A 16,716-nucleotide genomic window follows, 5' to 3' on the forward strand; every position below is an offset into this window, starting at 1 on the left:
CTTCTGCTATGGACTGTACCTATGTGTCGTGTGATTTGGAGACCCGAAGTGGCCCTAGTGCGCTATTTCGGGAACATGTTTTTGGCTGGCTACCGAGAAGGCTCGACTGGAAGTACGAAAAGCGCTTTTCCCATTACAAAAACGTGACTCTGAAGCATGAAGCCTATCCCATTCGATGTGTCTCATTAATCGAGATTCTGACCCGGTAACCGCCTGTTTCCCATGCCTCCACTGTACCTGTATGCGGTCTCATCCCAACCCGGGTCACGATTCGCCATGGGTAGTCGGCCGAACCTGGTCCCCTCGCATCCGACCATGGACAAATCCCTAGCTACTGATACGGTGAATAGGTAATATATAAAGGTACTAGGTAGATATACAGGTGAATCCAGCCCGACCACCGGGGCCGGTCGAGTGTCCTGTGGAGAAGTCGGCGGCCCTGCTCCGGCGTCAGATCGTCACTATATACCCCTTTCTCTCTCCCTTGCCCTCTCCTGACTTCCGAGTCTCGACACGTGGCACGTCGTCGGTACAGTCGTTCATGCGGCTCGGGGCTTGACAGCCGGCGCCCATAGGCGGCGGAACGGGGAGGGCACCGGGGCACCGTGCCCCCCTTTGATTTGGCATTTTAACATTAGCCCTATGGGCGTTGCACGGAAAGAATGGGACTAAAAGTCGGCAGTGCCCCCCCCCCCCCCCGCCTTAATTGAAGGTGTTCCGCCGCTACTGCCGGCGCCCTACGATCCGAACTGGATGAACACGTTTTTACTTGTTATTAAATAAATGTACAAAGTAAACAATTTTAATCGAATGGACCATATGATCAAACAATCTGCAGTCAATAGGCCTGTTTCAGGTGTCGGGGACTGTCGCGTTATTTTGGGACGTTGTTGGTTATTGTCGGTTGGTGATTGGGTAGGCCGTGGAGGTTATCGTATCACATTGATCCACTATCCAGTATCGAGTGACCGTCGGCCGTTTGCGGTGCGCTGACGTCCGATGTCAATGTCGGCCGGCGCCGCACCGGCGACCCGCTCTCAGTGTGTCCCGCTTCCCGCTTCCCTGCGGTCGGCTGGCGTCGCCCCCGTCGCGGCCGTCGCGTCGGCACCGCCACCGGTGTACGGCCGGGCCGAGCCAAGAATACCGCCGGCGGCGGCGGTGGCAAATATAGCCGTCGGCCGCGGACGGTCGGCGGACGGTCGGACGCTGCACGGGCGCCGGGCCGACACCGCCGCCCCTGAGCCCGGCCAAACCCCCGGCTGGCGGGAGCCGCGCCCATCTGGCCGTTCACCGATGGCTCCCAGGGCGCTGACCTTTCCCAGATGGCCTACTGTTTGCTGTTGATTGCCGTAGTTTGGCTGAGAAGCGATATTTTCTGACTTTTTGAGACGTCTAAAATAAATGTCTAGCACTCCATGCGACCACTCACATGTCGACAGACCCGATATCGCTTGTTTTTCCTTGGAACCGTTTGTTTGTGCTGGAATATTGTAGCTTTCACATTTCAGCGACGTGACGTTTTTGCGTCAAACCTAAGGTTTCAGTATTTTTATGCGGTACGAAATGGCGTGAAATTATGTTCATATACCATATTGCTCACGGAGACCCACCTGCTGCATTTCCACCGTATATTCACAATTCTATGCGTGGCTTGGATTCATTTGAACATAAGTCTGATGATCGCATACATGTATGTTGTAGGCTATCTTACATATATTCATGCATGCACAATTGCACACATAGGTAAATAGGTACGTTCAGGAGCCTCGTTTTTAATCACTTGTTTCGGCTGAGAAATCCCATCTGAGCGCTACATTCGGCCGGTGCAGCTCGTAGAGCGGCGTGGTGGCCGGGGTAAAGGTTTCACTCAATCTCCCCGGGCAGTCGACTGCCGTGATCCGTGTGTGACACTACTCCGTGACTGGGAGCACGGCTCGCTGGGGGCCATTTCACAGCCCCCAGCGAGCCGTGAAATGGCTCGATGGGCAATGACAAACACTGCAAGTCGTTTTGTAGCATTGATAAGTAAGTAACCATATAAATAATGGCCTTTAAAAAATGTTCAAGCTCTGAAGTAATTGCTGTCACTGTTTGAATTTGAAAATTGCCTGTCATTTTGTGGCGTTTGTTCGCTGATGGCATGCTCAACGTCGGGCTGTCTTGTTGAAATGACAGGGAATGACTGCTGCCAGTTATTATGCCTTTTTACTTTATCTCGTCGTGAATAGTCGATCTTGAATGAAAGGTTTCACAATTTACCCACGCTGTACCAATTTACACAAAGGTTTACCAATTTACACGACCTTTGTCCCTTATGTATAGGCGCTTACCATGACGTAATATAGCTACCAGTAAAACGCCTTTTGGGCGAAGAACGAGCGAGCGAGATAGTGAGCCCTGCACGTGCGGAAGGGCTAGAGGGTACTTCCAACGGGCTTGTGCAAAACACCCTTCTAACCGGTCGCTAGCGGTGTGCCAAATTTGAACGCAATCGGCCCAGCCGTTCCTGAGATCTGGAAGCGGCATTCTGCACGTGCGCACGTGCAAACGGGGTCCAAAATGACTTTTGCACGGCACCCTACTAACCGGTCCCCAACCGTGTACCAAATTTGAGCGCAATCGGCCCAGCCGTTCTCGAGATCTGGAAACGCCCCCTGCACGTGCGCACGTGCAGTAGCACCCTGACCGCAACACATGGAACTGCATTGCCTGGTGGGTGCCTACCTGTATGCCAAGTTTCAGCGAAATCGCCCCAGTAATTACCGAGTTACTGAAATGGGAACAACTTTGGCACCTCTTTTTTGTATTTTGCACGTGCAGTGGGGGTCACTCACATAGATCAAGAGTATCCGACCTTTGGTAGAAGGGATGCAGCGACCCTATAAAAATTACCGCAAGACAATCGCTCGAGCCGCTGCTGAGATAAGGGCCTCTCAAAATTATTACTTTTGCAAAACTGTTTGAACACCCTTGACTTTTCACGTGGCACGTGCCACGACGGTCACTGAGATGTATCAAAAGTAGTCAATTACGGGGTAGAAGGGATGGGGCTACCCAGCAAAAAAGACCGCAGGCCAATCGGCCCAGCGGTTGCTGAGATATAAGCCTCTCAAAAGCGTTACAGGCCGGGCCGGGCCGGGCTGCTCATACTGAGATTTTCCGTTATATTGAAAAGACTTCGCTTCGCTCGCTGCGCTCGCTCGCTCGTAACCATTTTTGGCATTTCCTTTGTGATCTGGCCTTGCAGGTGTAAACGTTTTTTACTGTGTGACTCACAAAACATTTTTATATCGCCGGAGCTGTCGCGCCAGCGGTGACTCACAGGTCACCGATACACCTTTCCACTCCACAAATTTGTTGAGAATAATGCATGGGTGGAGCTTTTCCAGGAAAGTTGGTGGGGCAAAAAGTTGTCAAACCTACAATGCCCGTCGCCCGATTGTTAAGTTAGATAAAATACAATGATGAATCAATGCTTTTCATTACAGAGATAATATTTTCCATTACACAGACTTTTTCAAGCTCCTCATTGCGAAAAAACATTGTTTTGCTAAGCAGTAAAGCCCTGCAAATCGGCTTAAGTTGGTGGGGCAAAACTCTTATTGGTGGGGCAAAATGGCAAGTTGGTCGGGCAGCCGCCCCACCAAGTGAATAGGAAGCTCCGCCCCTGGAATAATGCCGTATAAATTTTGAAAGTCGGCCAGTAGCCTTTTGGGGGACTAGAACACAAAATGATCCATCAAGCTGTGTTGTGAGGAAAACTTGGGCGCGGGTTTTGATATGATGCTAATTTTGGCTTCCACGGTTTGGTACACCTATTATGACGCGTGTTAATGACGATGGCAAATTCCAAACAAGGACTTCGCAAGGAAAGTAGGCGCACCACCGACCGTTGTCCTCGTATAGGCACAATTGTCTCCTTGTCATTGTGTTTGACGTGACCGACCTTGTCTACCATTCCTGTGCCCTCGTCGTCGTCGTCATTCTTCCCTCCAGCCCCCTAGGGGCGTAGCCGATGAGGCTCAATTGGGCGCGGTAGCCGGCAGCCAAGGCCGCCACCGCGCCATCGTCCCTCGTCATAGACGCTTCCAGGCGTATATTGCCCAGGCGCCGCAGACGACGGCCTGCCAGCGCGCGCCGGGCATCGGAGCAGGACGTGTCGTGGAGTGTCCGCCTCTTCACGGCAGACGCGGCATCGGGCAGCAGGGCAACTCACGTCATTACACCGCGGGCAGTCGGCCTTGGGACGGCGGCCGATGCGGTGCAGGTACTGCGCCGAGCCACTCCAGTGTCCTGCTCGGAGCTGGTGAATGTCAACCGCGACGGCACGGTCGGCCTCCAGGACGGGGCCGGGACGGCGGTCGGCCCATATCGAACGATACCAGCCGTCCGGCCAGCTCCGCTGCCAGGCGCGCGCAGCGTCTCGTGCGACGGCCTTGCATATCGTGCCAACGTCGATTGGAGTGTCATGTTGGGGTAGAGCGCTGGCCTCGCGAGCGAGGGCGTCCGCTCGCTCATTGCCGGGGAACCCGCAGTGTGCGGGGACCCACTGCATGGTCACTGGCTGGCCCCCCTCGGTGCGCGGCCAGCAGTCTCCATATATCTGCGGCCAGCGGGGTCCTCTGGGCAGCCGGACCGCCTCGCAGGAGGGCCAGCGCCGCCATCGAGTCGGTACAAACGACAGCCGGGAGGGAGGTGTCACGGCCATCCGTGTTCAGAAGTTCCTCCAGCGCCGCTCTCAGGGCGAATAGCTCCGCTCGGGTGCTGGAACAGAGAGCGCCTGCCGCGACGCGCACCTCCCTGATGTCGCCGTTCGGGGGGGGATGATGGTGGCTCCTCTTCCTCCATTCAGCACCCCATCGGCGGCGGAGCCGTCTGACCATATCCAGATCGCCTCGGCCGGAAGCTCCGCCAGACGGCTCTCCGCCGCCTCCCGTCTTGTGTCCGGGTGGCGGTCACGGCGTCCCCCGGGACCCAACTCCAGGACGATGGTCACACCGGGGACATCGCGCCACGGCGGCCCAGCGGTCGCCAGCCGCGCCTCAAAGGTCAGCGGCGCACCGCCGCGGCAGACCCGTGCTAGGGCCTCGCGACCGTGGTCCCTCCATCCAGTCGTCGTCTTGAAGCGGCGCGGGGGAGTCGCTTCCTCCAGGGCTCGAAGAGGGTCATCCTCTGGCAGGGACATCGCCAGGCCCAGCAGCCTAGCTGCCACCACCGAGCGGCGCACACATGCGGCAGGCATGCCCGCCTCCGACAGCAGGGCGAAGGCGGGTGTTGAGGTGGGGCAGCCGGTTATCACCCGGGCCGCCGCCCGCAGCTCCCTGTCGATCAGCTCCAGGTGTGAGGCAGAGGCTGCAGGCATCCACGCCCCTGCCGCGTAGGGGAGAGTGGGGTAAGATGCCCAGGGTGGGAAAGACGCCCCACCCCCTCTAGCGGCGAAACAAAGAATCGAACCTGGAAATTAATGTTTTTAGCGTAAAGCGGAAGCCTGCCTTGTTAACTGCACAAAAATTTGCGAAGCTCAGTTGGGCAACGGCTGGCTGATGATTGCATGTTTTTTATTTGCTGCTTTCAAAAATATTTTGGTGTCAAAACATTGTAAATATCAAAGAAGGTAGATAATTTTTGCGTCCCTTGCTATAGTCGTGATACATTAGCATGCGTGTACTGTGTCCCAAACAGTTTGTTTCAGGGTGTAGTTTTATGGCTAACAAATTGTACTGATTAAATGTTACTTCGGTACCTTGGGGTAAGATGCCCCCTGTCCTGCTGGGGAAAGACGCCCCCCCCCCCTAAATCCGTAGGCTGTCCTTCAAGCAGCCCGTCAAATCATTTATTACATACTTGTGATGTAGATAAAAGCCGATCTGGGACTATTGAGAGTCCAGTACGGTCGGGTGCTCCCCATGCCGGTCTCTCGGCCCACACAGCGACTTTTGGGCGGCATCTGACTCTGAGCGCCCTCACGACGGCCTCTGTGGGCCCCATTATTGGCTCCAGGGCCCCTCACGACATCCTTTGAGGGCTCCCACGTTGGCTCCACGGGCCGCGCAGAGGTCTCCCCGGTGGGCTCGAGGGCCCTCAAGCATCATGAAGACCTATAAGAGCCCCACAGTGTTCTCCGAACGCCACCACGGAGGCTTGTTTGGCCGCGCTGGACTATGATGGCCCTAACGATGACCTCTGAAGCCCCTTACGACTACTTTTGAGGGCCCTTATGATGACGTTTGGTGTCTTCTGCAGGCTCGAAGGGACTACTGATTCGTTCAGGCGATTCACGTACCCATTTATGTCACTTATAGTGCATGGGGCATCTTTCCCAACGCCAGGGGGCGTCTTTCCCACCCTGTGTGGTAAGATGCCCCCTTTCACTTCTTCAGGAAAATGCTTAATAGCAAAAAAAGTTATCATATTTCAGGCACGAAAGTGTGATATTTTTAGAGAAAAATGCTGTCGGCTTCTGTTGAAACTCCAAGCTTTTGCTTTCCCATCGTCATTTTCGAATAATATATGACATAGCAAAACCCTGGGCATCTTTCCCCACTCTCCCCTACTCTAGGGCTCCCCGGATGTATCCGTTGGCCACCGACCTCAATTGACGTTCGCCCAGTCCCCAGCTCCTCCCGGTCATGCGTCGCAGCTGGGCGACACGGGGGCGGACCTTCTTGCGCAGCTCGGCACAGTGGGCGCCGAAGTGAAGGAGGCGGTCAAAGGTCACGCCCAGGAGTCTGAGGGAAGGGCCGGCAGTCACTACGGCGCCAGACACCTTGACGCTCATGTTCGACGCGTCGCGGGCCCATTGGGATAGGACGAGGGCCTGCGTTTTCTCGCCGGCGACCCGCATCTTCCATCTTGTTGCCCAGCTGGCGATGATGTTCGCAGCTCGCTGGGCTCGGTAGCCGGCCTCTTCGATAGCGGTGCCGCTGCTGAGCGTCGCTGTGTCGTCAGCATACATAAAGATGTCTGTGCCTGGCACGGTCTTGAGCGCCGTGATCTGGTCGCCCGACCACGGCGTGTAAAGCGTTGGGGCTAGGACACTGCCTTGCGGGTGTCCGGCCCGGAACGCCGAACGGGCACTCGCATCCTCGGGCGCCGTTGACCTCGACCGCAGCTCTCCTGTCCCGGAGGAACGCCCATATCCATGCGGACATGCACTTGGGCACCCCCAGGCGGAGAAGCTTGAGGCGGAGCATCTTGTGATCGATGACATCATACGCCCATGAGAAGTCGAAGGCGAGGAGTACGAACTTTTCCGCGGTCTTGCCCTCTTCCGGTCGTCCTCTCGGTTTCGGCTTGTTCCAGCCGTCTTGGACCCGCTGCACCAGTCTTGCCAGGTTCTCTTCAGCCGATCTGCCTCGCCGGAAGCCGACCTGTTCGGGCGGCACGAGCCCATCGCGCTCGACCAGATGGTTGAGGCGGGCGGCGACTAGGCGCTCGGCCAGTTTCGCCAGGTGGCTAGTGAGCGCAATCGGCCTATGGCTGGCGATCAGCTTTGAGTCCTTCCCAGCCTTGGGAACTGGGATGATTGTCGCCCGGCGCCACGCAGACGGCACCTGGCCTGTGGACCAGGACAGGTTCAGCAGTCGGAGGAGAGTGGTCTTGGCACCCGGGCCCAGGTGGCGCAGGTGCTCGGCGCAGATGTCGTCTGGACCCGGCGCCTTCCCACACTTCATGTTGCGCAGCTCCGTGTCCAATTCCTGAGGCGTAAACAAGGAACAGGCCTCGGAACGGGCATCGAAGTAGACGCAGGGCTCGGCGCGGAGCCCTGTCAGCTCGAACTTCGTCTTGCGGTCTTGGAGCTTATTCCGGACTTGGCGGCTGACACTGGCGTACTGTTAGACAAACGCCGCGGCCTTGGCCCGGTCCTCCACGGCACGTCGTCCGTGGTCCCCGAGCGCTTGGCCGGGCGGAGCTTGTTCCGCCCCCTCCATCTTCCGGAGAATTTTGTGAACTCTGCCGATGTTGGCAGGCCGGCTCAGCTCCTCGGTCGCGAAGTTCCTAAAAGAGCGCGCCTTCGCCTCCTCCTCGATCTTCGCTGCACGGCGCTTCCTGTGCCCTCGCTACCTAGACCGGCTCCTCCAAGTGGTCCTTATCACACTCTGCATACCCGCACTCTGTATCACACTCTGTATATCACACTCTGTATACCCGCCATCTTCATTATTACGGCATTTTTTTGCGGTGAGTACCTACTTTGCCGTCTTCTTAGAAAAAAGAAACTTGAGCAGCTTCTTTAAAAGTAGCTTTCATTAGATTGCACAGCGTGTTTGGAAGTAACTAAAACCGATGTTTTTTTATTTATTTATCGAACCTTTTAGGTTTTAGGAAGAATGTGGTTGAGCGTCGAATACTGCTTTCCGGATCACCAAGTGCTCTTGTTATCCTGCTAGTTCGCAAATGTGCTGTTGATTCTCTATACTAAAAATACTACTGGTGTGGTTCATTGGTACTAAAAAAAGGAATATTTAATACATTTTTAGCGGTGATAAAGTCGTAAGACGAAACCGGTCCACTATTGATGCAATCGACTGATTAACGGCAGGTATTCCTATGCTGCTCAACAAATGGAAATGCTTTTCCTTATTCGTTTGTCACTTCTGCCGAAAACTTTTTGTGCAAGCACTTAACACGCGTCCCGCTGGGCTATTCAGTCATATGCGCCCTGCTGGGGAGGGATATTCTGTGCCACCTGTCTAACTTCCGAACCGATGGTCGTAGAAAGACGGGAAAAACGGCAATCGAAAGCTCTCAACAAGGCGGATCTTAAGAGCCCAATTGTCTCCCCGTCCCCTAAGTAGGTCAAAGGTCAGGTCAAGGTCAGGTCAAGTGTACAAAATGCAAGCTTCTACGTTATCGGTTTTGGAGCTTAACTGGCGAAGAATGGATTGATACTGATTATCCAAAATGTGTTCTTTGGCTGCCAAGACAAGCTGCGTTGCATACAATGTCATGCAAAGGTTAAGGTCAAGGTCAGGTCACCAAAAACGAAGTAAAGAAAAGAGCATGTGCGAGTGCGACACATGTTTTATGGGTCATTTTATTCGTAAAATTCGATGGAGACACTCAATTAGTGACATGAGCCACATTTGGATGAATTTTAGGTCGAGGTCAGGTCAAATTCGGGTCAGGTGAGGTCAAATTTTGAAGTTGCTTATTAAGACCTTAAAGGTGTCTATCTGCTGCAGTTTTTTTAAGACAAATCGAATGGTGCTATTTTTGTTCCCGTACAAGGTCCAGAACATAAAATCATTTTCTGACGATTTTGTGTCGCGGCGTCATAAAGATTTGAATAGCTCCTACATTTTTTAACTGATTCTTTTAAAAATGGAATGTAGGTGCACAGAGACTAGCTCTCTAACATATTTTCCTTTTTTCGATAGACTGAACATTTTGGGTTTATAACGAATAACGATTCCCCCCCCCCCAAATCTGTTTTTTAACCATATTCAGGAAATTTAAAAACGAGATAGCCATTCGAAATACAAAGTAGGATCACGTACAAGCTTTTTTTGTTACGTCTTGATTCCTTGAAAAATGAAGACGTTAAACGCGTTTAAAGATTTGCAGTTTTGGAAGCAAAAATGACGTGACATGACGTCAATAAAACGTTTTCTTAAAAAACGGACAGCTTTGGCTTTAATTTTCAGTGAAGATGCCAGCTTGATGTATGATAAGGTAGATAAAGTTTGACGTCACTGGCATAATTAGCGAAAAACGGGAGGGGGCAGATTCTGACCCCCCCCCCCTCAGCGGGGCGTGGGTAAGTCTCGAAGCTCTCATAAACTTCGAACCCTCCCAGCTATGTGATGTTGCGTGAGCCCCTGCCGCTCCGTCTGTCCCTGCAGCTTCTCCCGTGTAGTACGAGCCGTGACCTCAGCTCAGTATCAGCTCTGTGCGACCCGCAGGGGCGCTGGCGTTCTCGCGGAAACACCCGCTGGCCACCTGGTTCTCCTCCATGTTCTCCATATTCGCCGGCGGTCTGCTGGCCAACTTCCTGCTGGGCGAGCCGGTGCTGGGCGCCGTGAAGAACAACAACCAACTGCTGCTAGCCACGGCTGTCTGGTTAGTGCGGTGGGGCGGACGGGGCGGGGCGGGGTGCATCGTCGGCTGACCCGGGGGCGGTGTGGCGTGGGGCTCGTAACTCTGGGGGTGTCTACTGGCCGGGACGCCGCGTCGGTTGTTGCTGGGGCGGGGCGGAACCAATAGCTCTGGTGGTGTCGCGACCCGATAGTGATTTTGGCACAGTTACATAAGACGAGCTGGCAATGGCAACTGGTACTCATCTAGACTTCACAGATTGCATACCACCACATCGCCATGGATAAATGCATCTAAATAAAGCTTAGCCGTCGGTCAAGCATGGTTCAGAGAATCGGTAATGTTTTTGCGTTTCTGTTTCAGGTACGTGATATTTTATTCTCCGTTTGACATCGGTTACAAGGTCGTCAAGTTTCTTCCTTTCAAGGTCGTTCTCTCCGCTATGAAAGAGGTGAGAATGACGGATGAGAGAAGGGGTTGCGAATGAATTGCTAGTGAAAAATATGCGTCAATCAGCAACGGTGGTTCATCACTATGTGACGCTCCTTCAACGCTATTGTATTGGCCAAACCAGCTGCCACATCTCTTTCCACTGTACACAACCTAATCGTTTTACTTCCTTTCCCCCGATAACAGATGTATGTAAGTACAGGTGTGCAGTATCGTCTACCTCCTCCTCTACGCAGGAGCACCAAAGGCCTTATGGGCACCAGTGTCACCCCACCCCCACCCCAAGGATATTACATCCGCCCCCTTTGACAGGTGTACCGGTGTAAGAAGGTGCACGACGGCGTCACCCACGCGGCCAAGCTGTTCCCCACGGGCTACCTCATCATGGTGCTGGTCGGCACAGTCAAGGGCAACGGCAGCGGCTTCGTCAAGATCATGGAGCGCCTGTTCCGTGGCGTGTGGACCCCCACCGCTATCGACATCATGGGACCCAGCTTGTGAGTGTCGGATCGTTGGTCTTCTGGTAAACTTGCAATGATCGCCCATTGAGCGACATGTGGCCGCCCGCTAACGGTTTGGTGCCTGTGACCTTTAGGTAGTCTGCAACCTTACAGTCGATGCCAGTTGCAGCCATATACAAAGTTGGTCTGTGCTGCTCTCCGACGGTAGTGTTTACCGTCAGTGTCGGTCGTATCGGTAGTTCGCCGCGGCCGGCAGGCCTGTGTCCGCGCTACCCAGCCCGTCTGGGTTTGTTAAACTGCAGACGAGTGGCGGGTCTGGGTCATGCCCGCCTCACCCAGCCGATCTGGGTTTGGGTTTGTTCCACTGGTCCACTCTCCAGTGTTGGTCGGTTTCACTGGTGTGGTGGGCCTGGTCTGGGTCTGGGCCCGCTCCACCCGGCCGCGATTCAGGTCCTGGGTCTACGTCCGCCCCACCCGGCCGGCGCGCGGTCCCGAGTCCCATGTAACTCAGCTATCAGCAGCTCCGCCGTGGGAGTGCGCCCGCGATACCGCGATACCGATACGTAGGGTGCGCCGCTGGATTTAATCCGACTGACTGCGTGAGATATCAAATATTTGTTCTTGCTTTACAGCCCGACCAAAGCCTCGATTGCGGCGGCCATTATATTCGTGCTTGATAAGAAGACGGACATCATCTCTGCCCCGCACGCGCTGGTCTACTTCGGAATCACCATCTTCTTCGTCTACTTCAAGGTTTGTATGGGGGCGACACGGGCATTCGTCATTGACTGCACCATAGTCTTACGAGTGAAAATGCCGCCCCGAGGGCGTATGCTCAGGCGGAGTGACTGCCCCACTGCGCTGCCGTTGCATGTGATATATCTGTTCCAATCGAACGTGATTTCGTTTATGTATACCGGGTGGCCCAGAAAAAACGTTCCCAACTTTAAATCAATATTTCTCAGAAAGTGATAAAGATACAACATTGAAACTTCGAATAGTCAATGCGGCACACATTTTCAGTAAATGGTGTGATTTTCATGGTGTTCGGTAAATAACTTTTTAAACGGTTCGTTTTCAAGCATGACATGTAAAAATTACTTTTTTGCTCCGATGCTTACTAAAAAATGTGAGTGAACGGATCACTTTCACCACGCGGCACCGCGGCCTAGAGCCATGACTTCTACTGGCAGCTAGTCTCATTGATGGTTCGGGTCTCAGGATGACACATTCCCTCAGGCAACCACGATGGCTCTGTGCCAGCGGCATCGGAAGAAGTTTCCAGTTTTCTAACCATCTTGTGACTCAAATGCTTTCCTGGCTGACATTCCTGGGAAAAGGTAGCTTTTCAACCAGTTTTTTTTTTTGTCATCTGCTGGCAATGTTGTTTTTCATAAGCTATTCTGTGATCTTCTGGCACAGGAACCAGTCTGCTTTAGTTTATTTTCCTTATCCGGTCGATTTACTGTTTGATCTACTGAAAGGAGGGTAATCAGCAGTAATCCATGCACCGTGCCACTTCTGCTCGAAACATGATTTGGTGTTGAAACGAATGACATCCATGAGCACCATTTTGGCTCAGTATTTGAATATTTGGCACATAAGTGAGACAAAAATATTTAAAATAACATACGTGTTGGTTTCATTCACGTGCTCTATTTTTTATTCTTTTTTATAACATGGGACGTCTAACCCAATCATCACTATCGTTTGACATCGGCAAAAAAAAAACAAAAACGTCTTGCTTAATTCAACTCAAGATTGCCAGCTTGAAAATGATGGTATAGTGTTATAATTTGGCATACCAATGCGCAAAGAAATGACGCATACTTGATGAAAATTTTGGCTCGTTATTTGTACTCGTATTTGATATATAGGCCTCCAAAGTTCGGAACGTTTTTTCTGGGCCACCCGGTATATTGCACGGCCTTATCGGTAACTGGTTCGCCCGCCTGTGGCCTGACTTGAGGGTTTGTCGACTCGTCACATTGTTAGCTCTGAGCTCAATGACCTGATGACCATTAGGCATGATCAGTCGCCTAATGGTCGCCACTTTGGTCTGATTGATGACATAATGACCCGCACCGTTATCTGACCGGTGACCGACCACTCACGTTCCCAGTGCCCCTCCCTGCGCCACTGACCCGCCCTCTCCTGTGCCGCCAGCTGTCCTCGATGCTGCTGGGCATCCACGATCCGTTCGTGCCGTTCGAGAACCTCTTCTGCGCCGTGTTCCTGGGCGGCGTCTGGGACTCCCTGCAGCGCGCCGTCTCCGGAGGAAAGGCGCCCGCCGGCGACCAGGCGCGAGCCGACGCCAAGCCGGAGGCCGCCAAAAAGAAGGACTGAGCCGGCTGAGAGCCGCCGGCCGCACTCGACAGCGGTGAGTAGTGAGTACCAGACCTACTGCACAGCCGACCGGTGGCGCTGCGGCGAGCGGGCCGGTGCCGACTGGGGAGGGGGCTGGAAATGGATTTGGATATGGGTTGGCTGGGGATAGGGGCTGCTTGGGAGAGCTACTGGGGGTAAGGCGTGGGGCAGGGGATGTCTTGCCGCTGTCACGGAGAGTCTTGCGCTAACAATCGCCATGGATCCGTATCGGTTCGAGACAGTGCAGCGTCCCGCTGCGCTCACAGTGCAGTGGTGCCACGGTTTGGGTTGTACCGTGTACCATTTATAGCACCTTGTGCCGCTTACCACTGATACGGCTCCGTAGTGCGGTGTCATCGGAATTTCCGATTTGATCAAAGATGGCTGCTGCACAGTGCACAGTGCTGCGCCTGTCGATAAAATATCGTCTGCCCAGAAACTAGCTGATAACGACCGAGACTTCTGAACAGTTCGCCATTGAGCAAGTGGCATTCATAGATAGCTTCGATGGTGGTCGACTGAGCCGATATGAGTGGGCTTGGCTCACATACCATTCAGTTGCAAGGCATCACTTGTCGAGATGCTTGTGTAGCGATTTAGTTAGGTACATACTTACGACAGGATGAATTATCCCATATTCAATTCTATCTGTATGACGGCTTGGCTTAAGCTTCTTTTAATCTAGCCTATAACCACTCAATATTGTTTCTTTCTGGTCGGGGCCAGCCCCAGCAGTCATCTCGTTCTTGAGGCCATGGCGGCGGCTCTGTTGTTTCAGGTGTTCTGTTGGTCACCAGCTTCTAGTTACAATCTCTGTCGCTCTGAGAACGATCAGAACACGTACAGCGGAATCCACCCGGACTCCCGGCTCTCTGGCTGGACTCCGACCGGTGTGTGTGCTGGTGGCTGGCGGTAACTCGGCCGGTCGGATGGGTGGACTCGTGGCTGACTGAGTCGACTCTCGGCCGGCCGCTGTCTCGAGTCTCAGCTGATTGTCCGAACCATCGACTGGCAGCTGTCCTGACACCGCGCCCCGTCCGACCGGTTCCCATCCCTCTCTCTCTCTCCCTCCGGCTGTTTTTCTCAGTAATGCTGCAGAACAGCAGCCATTGGTGTGGGAACCCAAATCGCAAGCAGTCAACGAAGACACTTTACGCAATGACGAAAACATTCATATGTCGCAAATGCAACTGCATGGGCTTTTACCAGTCGACAAGTCTGGCATAAGAATGCCAGGTAAATGCGTTTTTAACAATGCCCTGTTTCGATGTATGACATGTTTTCGTTGTTGCGTAATTTGCTTTTGGTCTTTTTACACCAGCCCCTTCTCCATGCGTCCTAGCCGCCGTCCTTGCCATCCCTCGCGCTTAGTCCCTCCCGCTCCCCCACGCCGACTTTGGTGATCATTTTTAGACTGATAATCTGTCCCACCCCTCCGCATTGTTAAGTTTTATGGCATGAAGGTGTGATTTTACGGCTCCTGTGATTTGTGGTGTTTTATGAACATTGGGTGATCCAATTTGACGTGACGATGTAACGATCAAGAGCTTCGAACGAGCTTGGCCGTCGCCTTGCCATCCTCGTGTGTTTGATTCTGGCTGACTCGGTCCGAGATTATCTGTGTGGTGTTCAGGTTCCCCGTGTGTTTTGTCTGCTTCGTGTATGCAACCCGACCGTTTGTACTGAAAGACAAGAGGAGCACGGCCCCGTCCCGTCGCTCTGACTCAGCCTTGTGGCGTCCTCTGTCTCGTCCCGCCCCGCTCAGGAACGGTGTAGATGTCGCCATCGTTCTGTGCGCCTGAGTGCAATAGATGCTCTGACGGGTCACCCTTGTGTGTGTTGGAGTCTGGACACAAACAGAAACAATGCGGACATTAATTATGGGTGGAAGGGATGGACGCGTCGGGAATTAGTGATTGCAAGCGATTGTGAGTTCTGACCCGCGAGAACTGCGATCTCGGTTGACCTGTGGCATTGTGTCACAGCCTATTATCACCCAAGTGTAGCATATAAACCTCGCCTTCAGCCAGGTTACTGATGTCGGTTCACCAGATCATACTATCTGCCCCTACCCGCCTAAAGTGTAGCTATGAAATCGGAACCGTGGATCTCAGTAACAGTTTGAAAATTACGAATGGAGCTTTATATAACATACATAAAAATATTTATATGTATATTTTATCGACTTTTTTCGTCTGACACGTGGCTGCCGTCGATGCTATTGCGTTCGGAAACGGTTTTGCTTGTTATCTGTACTTGGAAGTTAAGAACTCGCCTAATTTTCCAGGCATAATTGTACCACGTTACATATGTCAGCAAAGCGCTGCTTTTTCTGAATGAGAAAGTACTAAAGAGTATGACAGCTCCGGAGGTATATAATAACCGTGCCGACTTTAGTCTTAATCATGCAAGATCCAAACAATAGAATATCGTGAGGTACTGGCTTTTGTACGTGTGCAGACGACAAGTATACTGCTATTTTAAACGCTCTTGGGCGATGCTCCTATCTAAGCAGAGGTAGCGCTTCCCACCTTTTAAATAGCTGCACGAATGCACCGTTGGATAAATACGATCGCGGATGTCATTGGTCACGGATGGTGTACATGTATTGTCCTTTGCATGGTAACCACCGTGTAGCCTTTTCCAAGAAGCCAGTGCTGTGTTTTTTAACGATTCCTTGCGTCGGTTGAAAAATCGAACTGGTCGATAGATGCGCGGCAGATAGCCGAATCTGAAGGTATCCGGCTTAAGGTTGTAGTACTTTTCACCAGGAGTAATCCTTGACAAGCTGAACTATTTTCGTGGTGAAATGTGATCGCAACATGGCGCTCAAAGACCCGTATGCAAACCAATCCAATAGACTCCACCAGGTTAAATAGAAGTTTCCATGGTGAAAGTGTAAACCGGCGGGTATCTACGCTGACGCCGTGCCATGTATGCCAGCTACGCATCCTCCACTGTTTGATTAGCCCAAATTTCCATCCTGCTATAACCATGTCTCTGACGCAGCTGAGGGCGGCGCGGTATCGCACTTTCTCTGGTGTCGCCGCCGACCCTGGTGTGATGCAGTGGCGGCGGAAGGTATTCTAGGATAGGGGTGCAAACGATATTGAAGCGCCCCTTCCCGCTGGGCGCCCCTTACCATGCCGATGGGCGTCCCTGCACTGGAAAATCAGTTTCGCCCCGATACAGGCGCCCATAGAAGTTTGCAGAGTGCTATTCCTGGTCATAATCATCTCCCCAGTAAAAAAAAAAACGCAAAATACGCCCTAGCACTAGGGGTGTAACCGCCCATACGGACAGTGCAATTTTACAGGCCCCAATCTTGGACCTCCCTTAACATTCATATGTTGTAAACGGCAAACCGCCCCCGATAAATGTTACACAAACTAATTTCCTC

General features: G+C 52.9%; 1 protein-coding gene across 1 annotated transcript in view; it reads left to right on the plus strand.

The window, feature by feature from the left end:
• The window catches only part of LOC122363333 (trimeric intracellular cation channel type 1B.1-like), a 24,249-nt gene extending 9,106 nt beyond the window's left edge, over positions 1-15,143 (plus strand). The window contains exons 2-7 of the mRNA XM_043332469.1: positions 9,906-10,062; positions 10,402-10,489; positions 10,801-10,985; positions 11,582-11,702; positions 13,116-13,329; positions 14,095-15,143. Of these exons, the coding sequence (XP_043188404.1) occupies positions 9,906-10,062; positions 10,402-10,489; positions 10,801-10,985; positions 11,582-11,702; positions 13,116-13,295 (731 nt within the window). The 3' untranslated portion in view covers positions 13,296-13,329; positions 14,095-15,143. The remainder of the gene's footprint in view (positions 1-9,905; positions 10,063-10,401; positions 10,490-10,800; positions 10,986-11,581; positions 11,703-13,115; positions 13,330-14,094) is intronic.
• The last annotated feature ends 1,573 nt before the right edge of the window (positions 15,144-16,716 follow it).

The sequence above is a fragment of the Amphibalanus amphitrite genome, unplaced genomic scaffold (genome assembly GCF_019059575.1).
Source record: "Amphibalanus amphitrite isolate SeventyFive unplaced genomic scaffold, NRLGWU_Aamphi_draft 000616F_arrow, whole genome shotgun sequence".
NCBI lineage: Eukaryota > Metazoa > Arthropoda > Thecostraca > Balanomorpha > Balanidae > Amphibalanus > Amphibalanus amphitrite.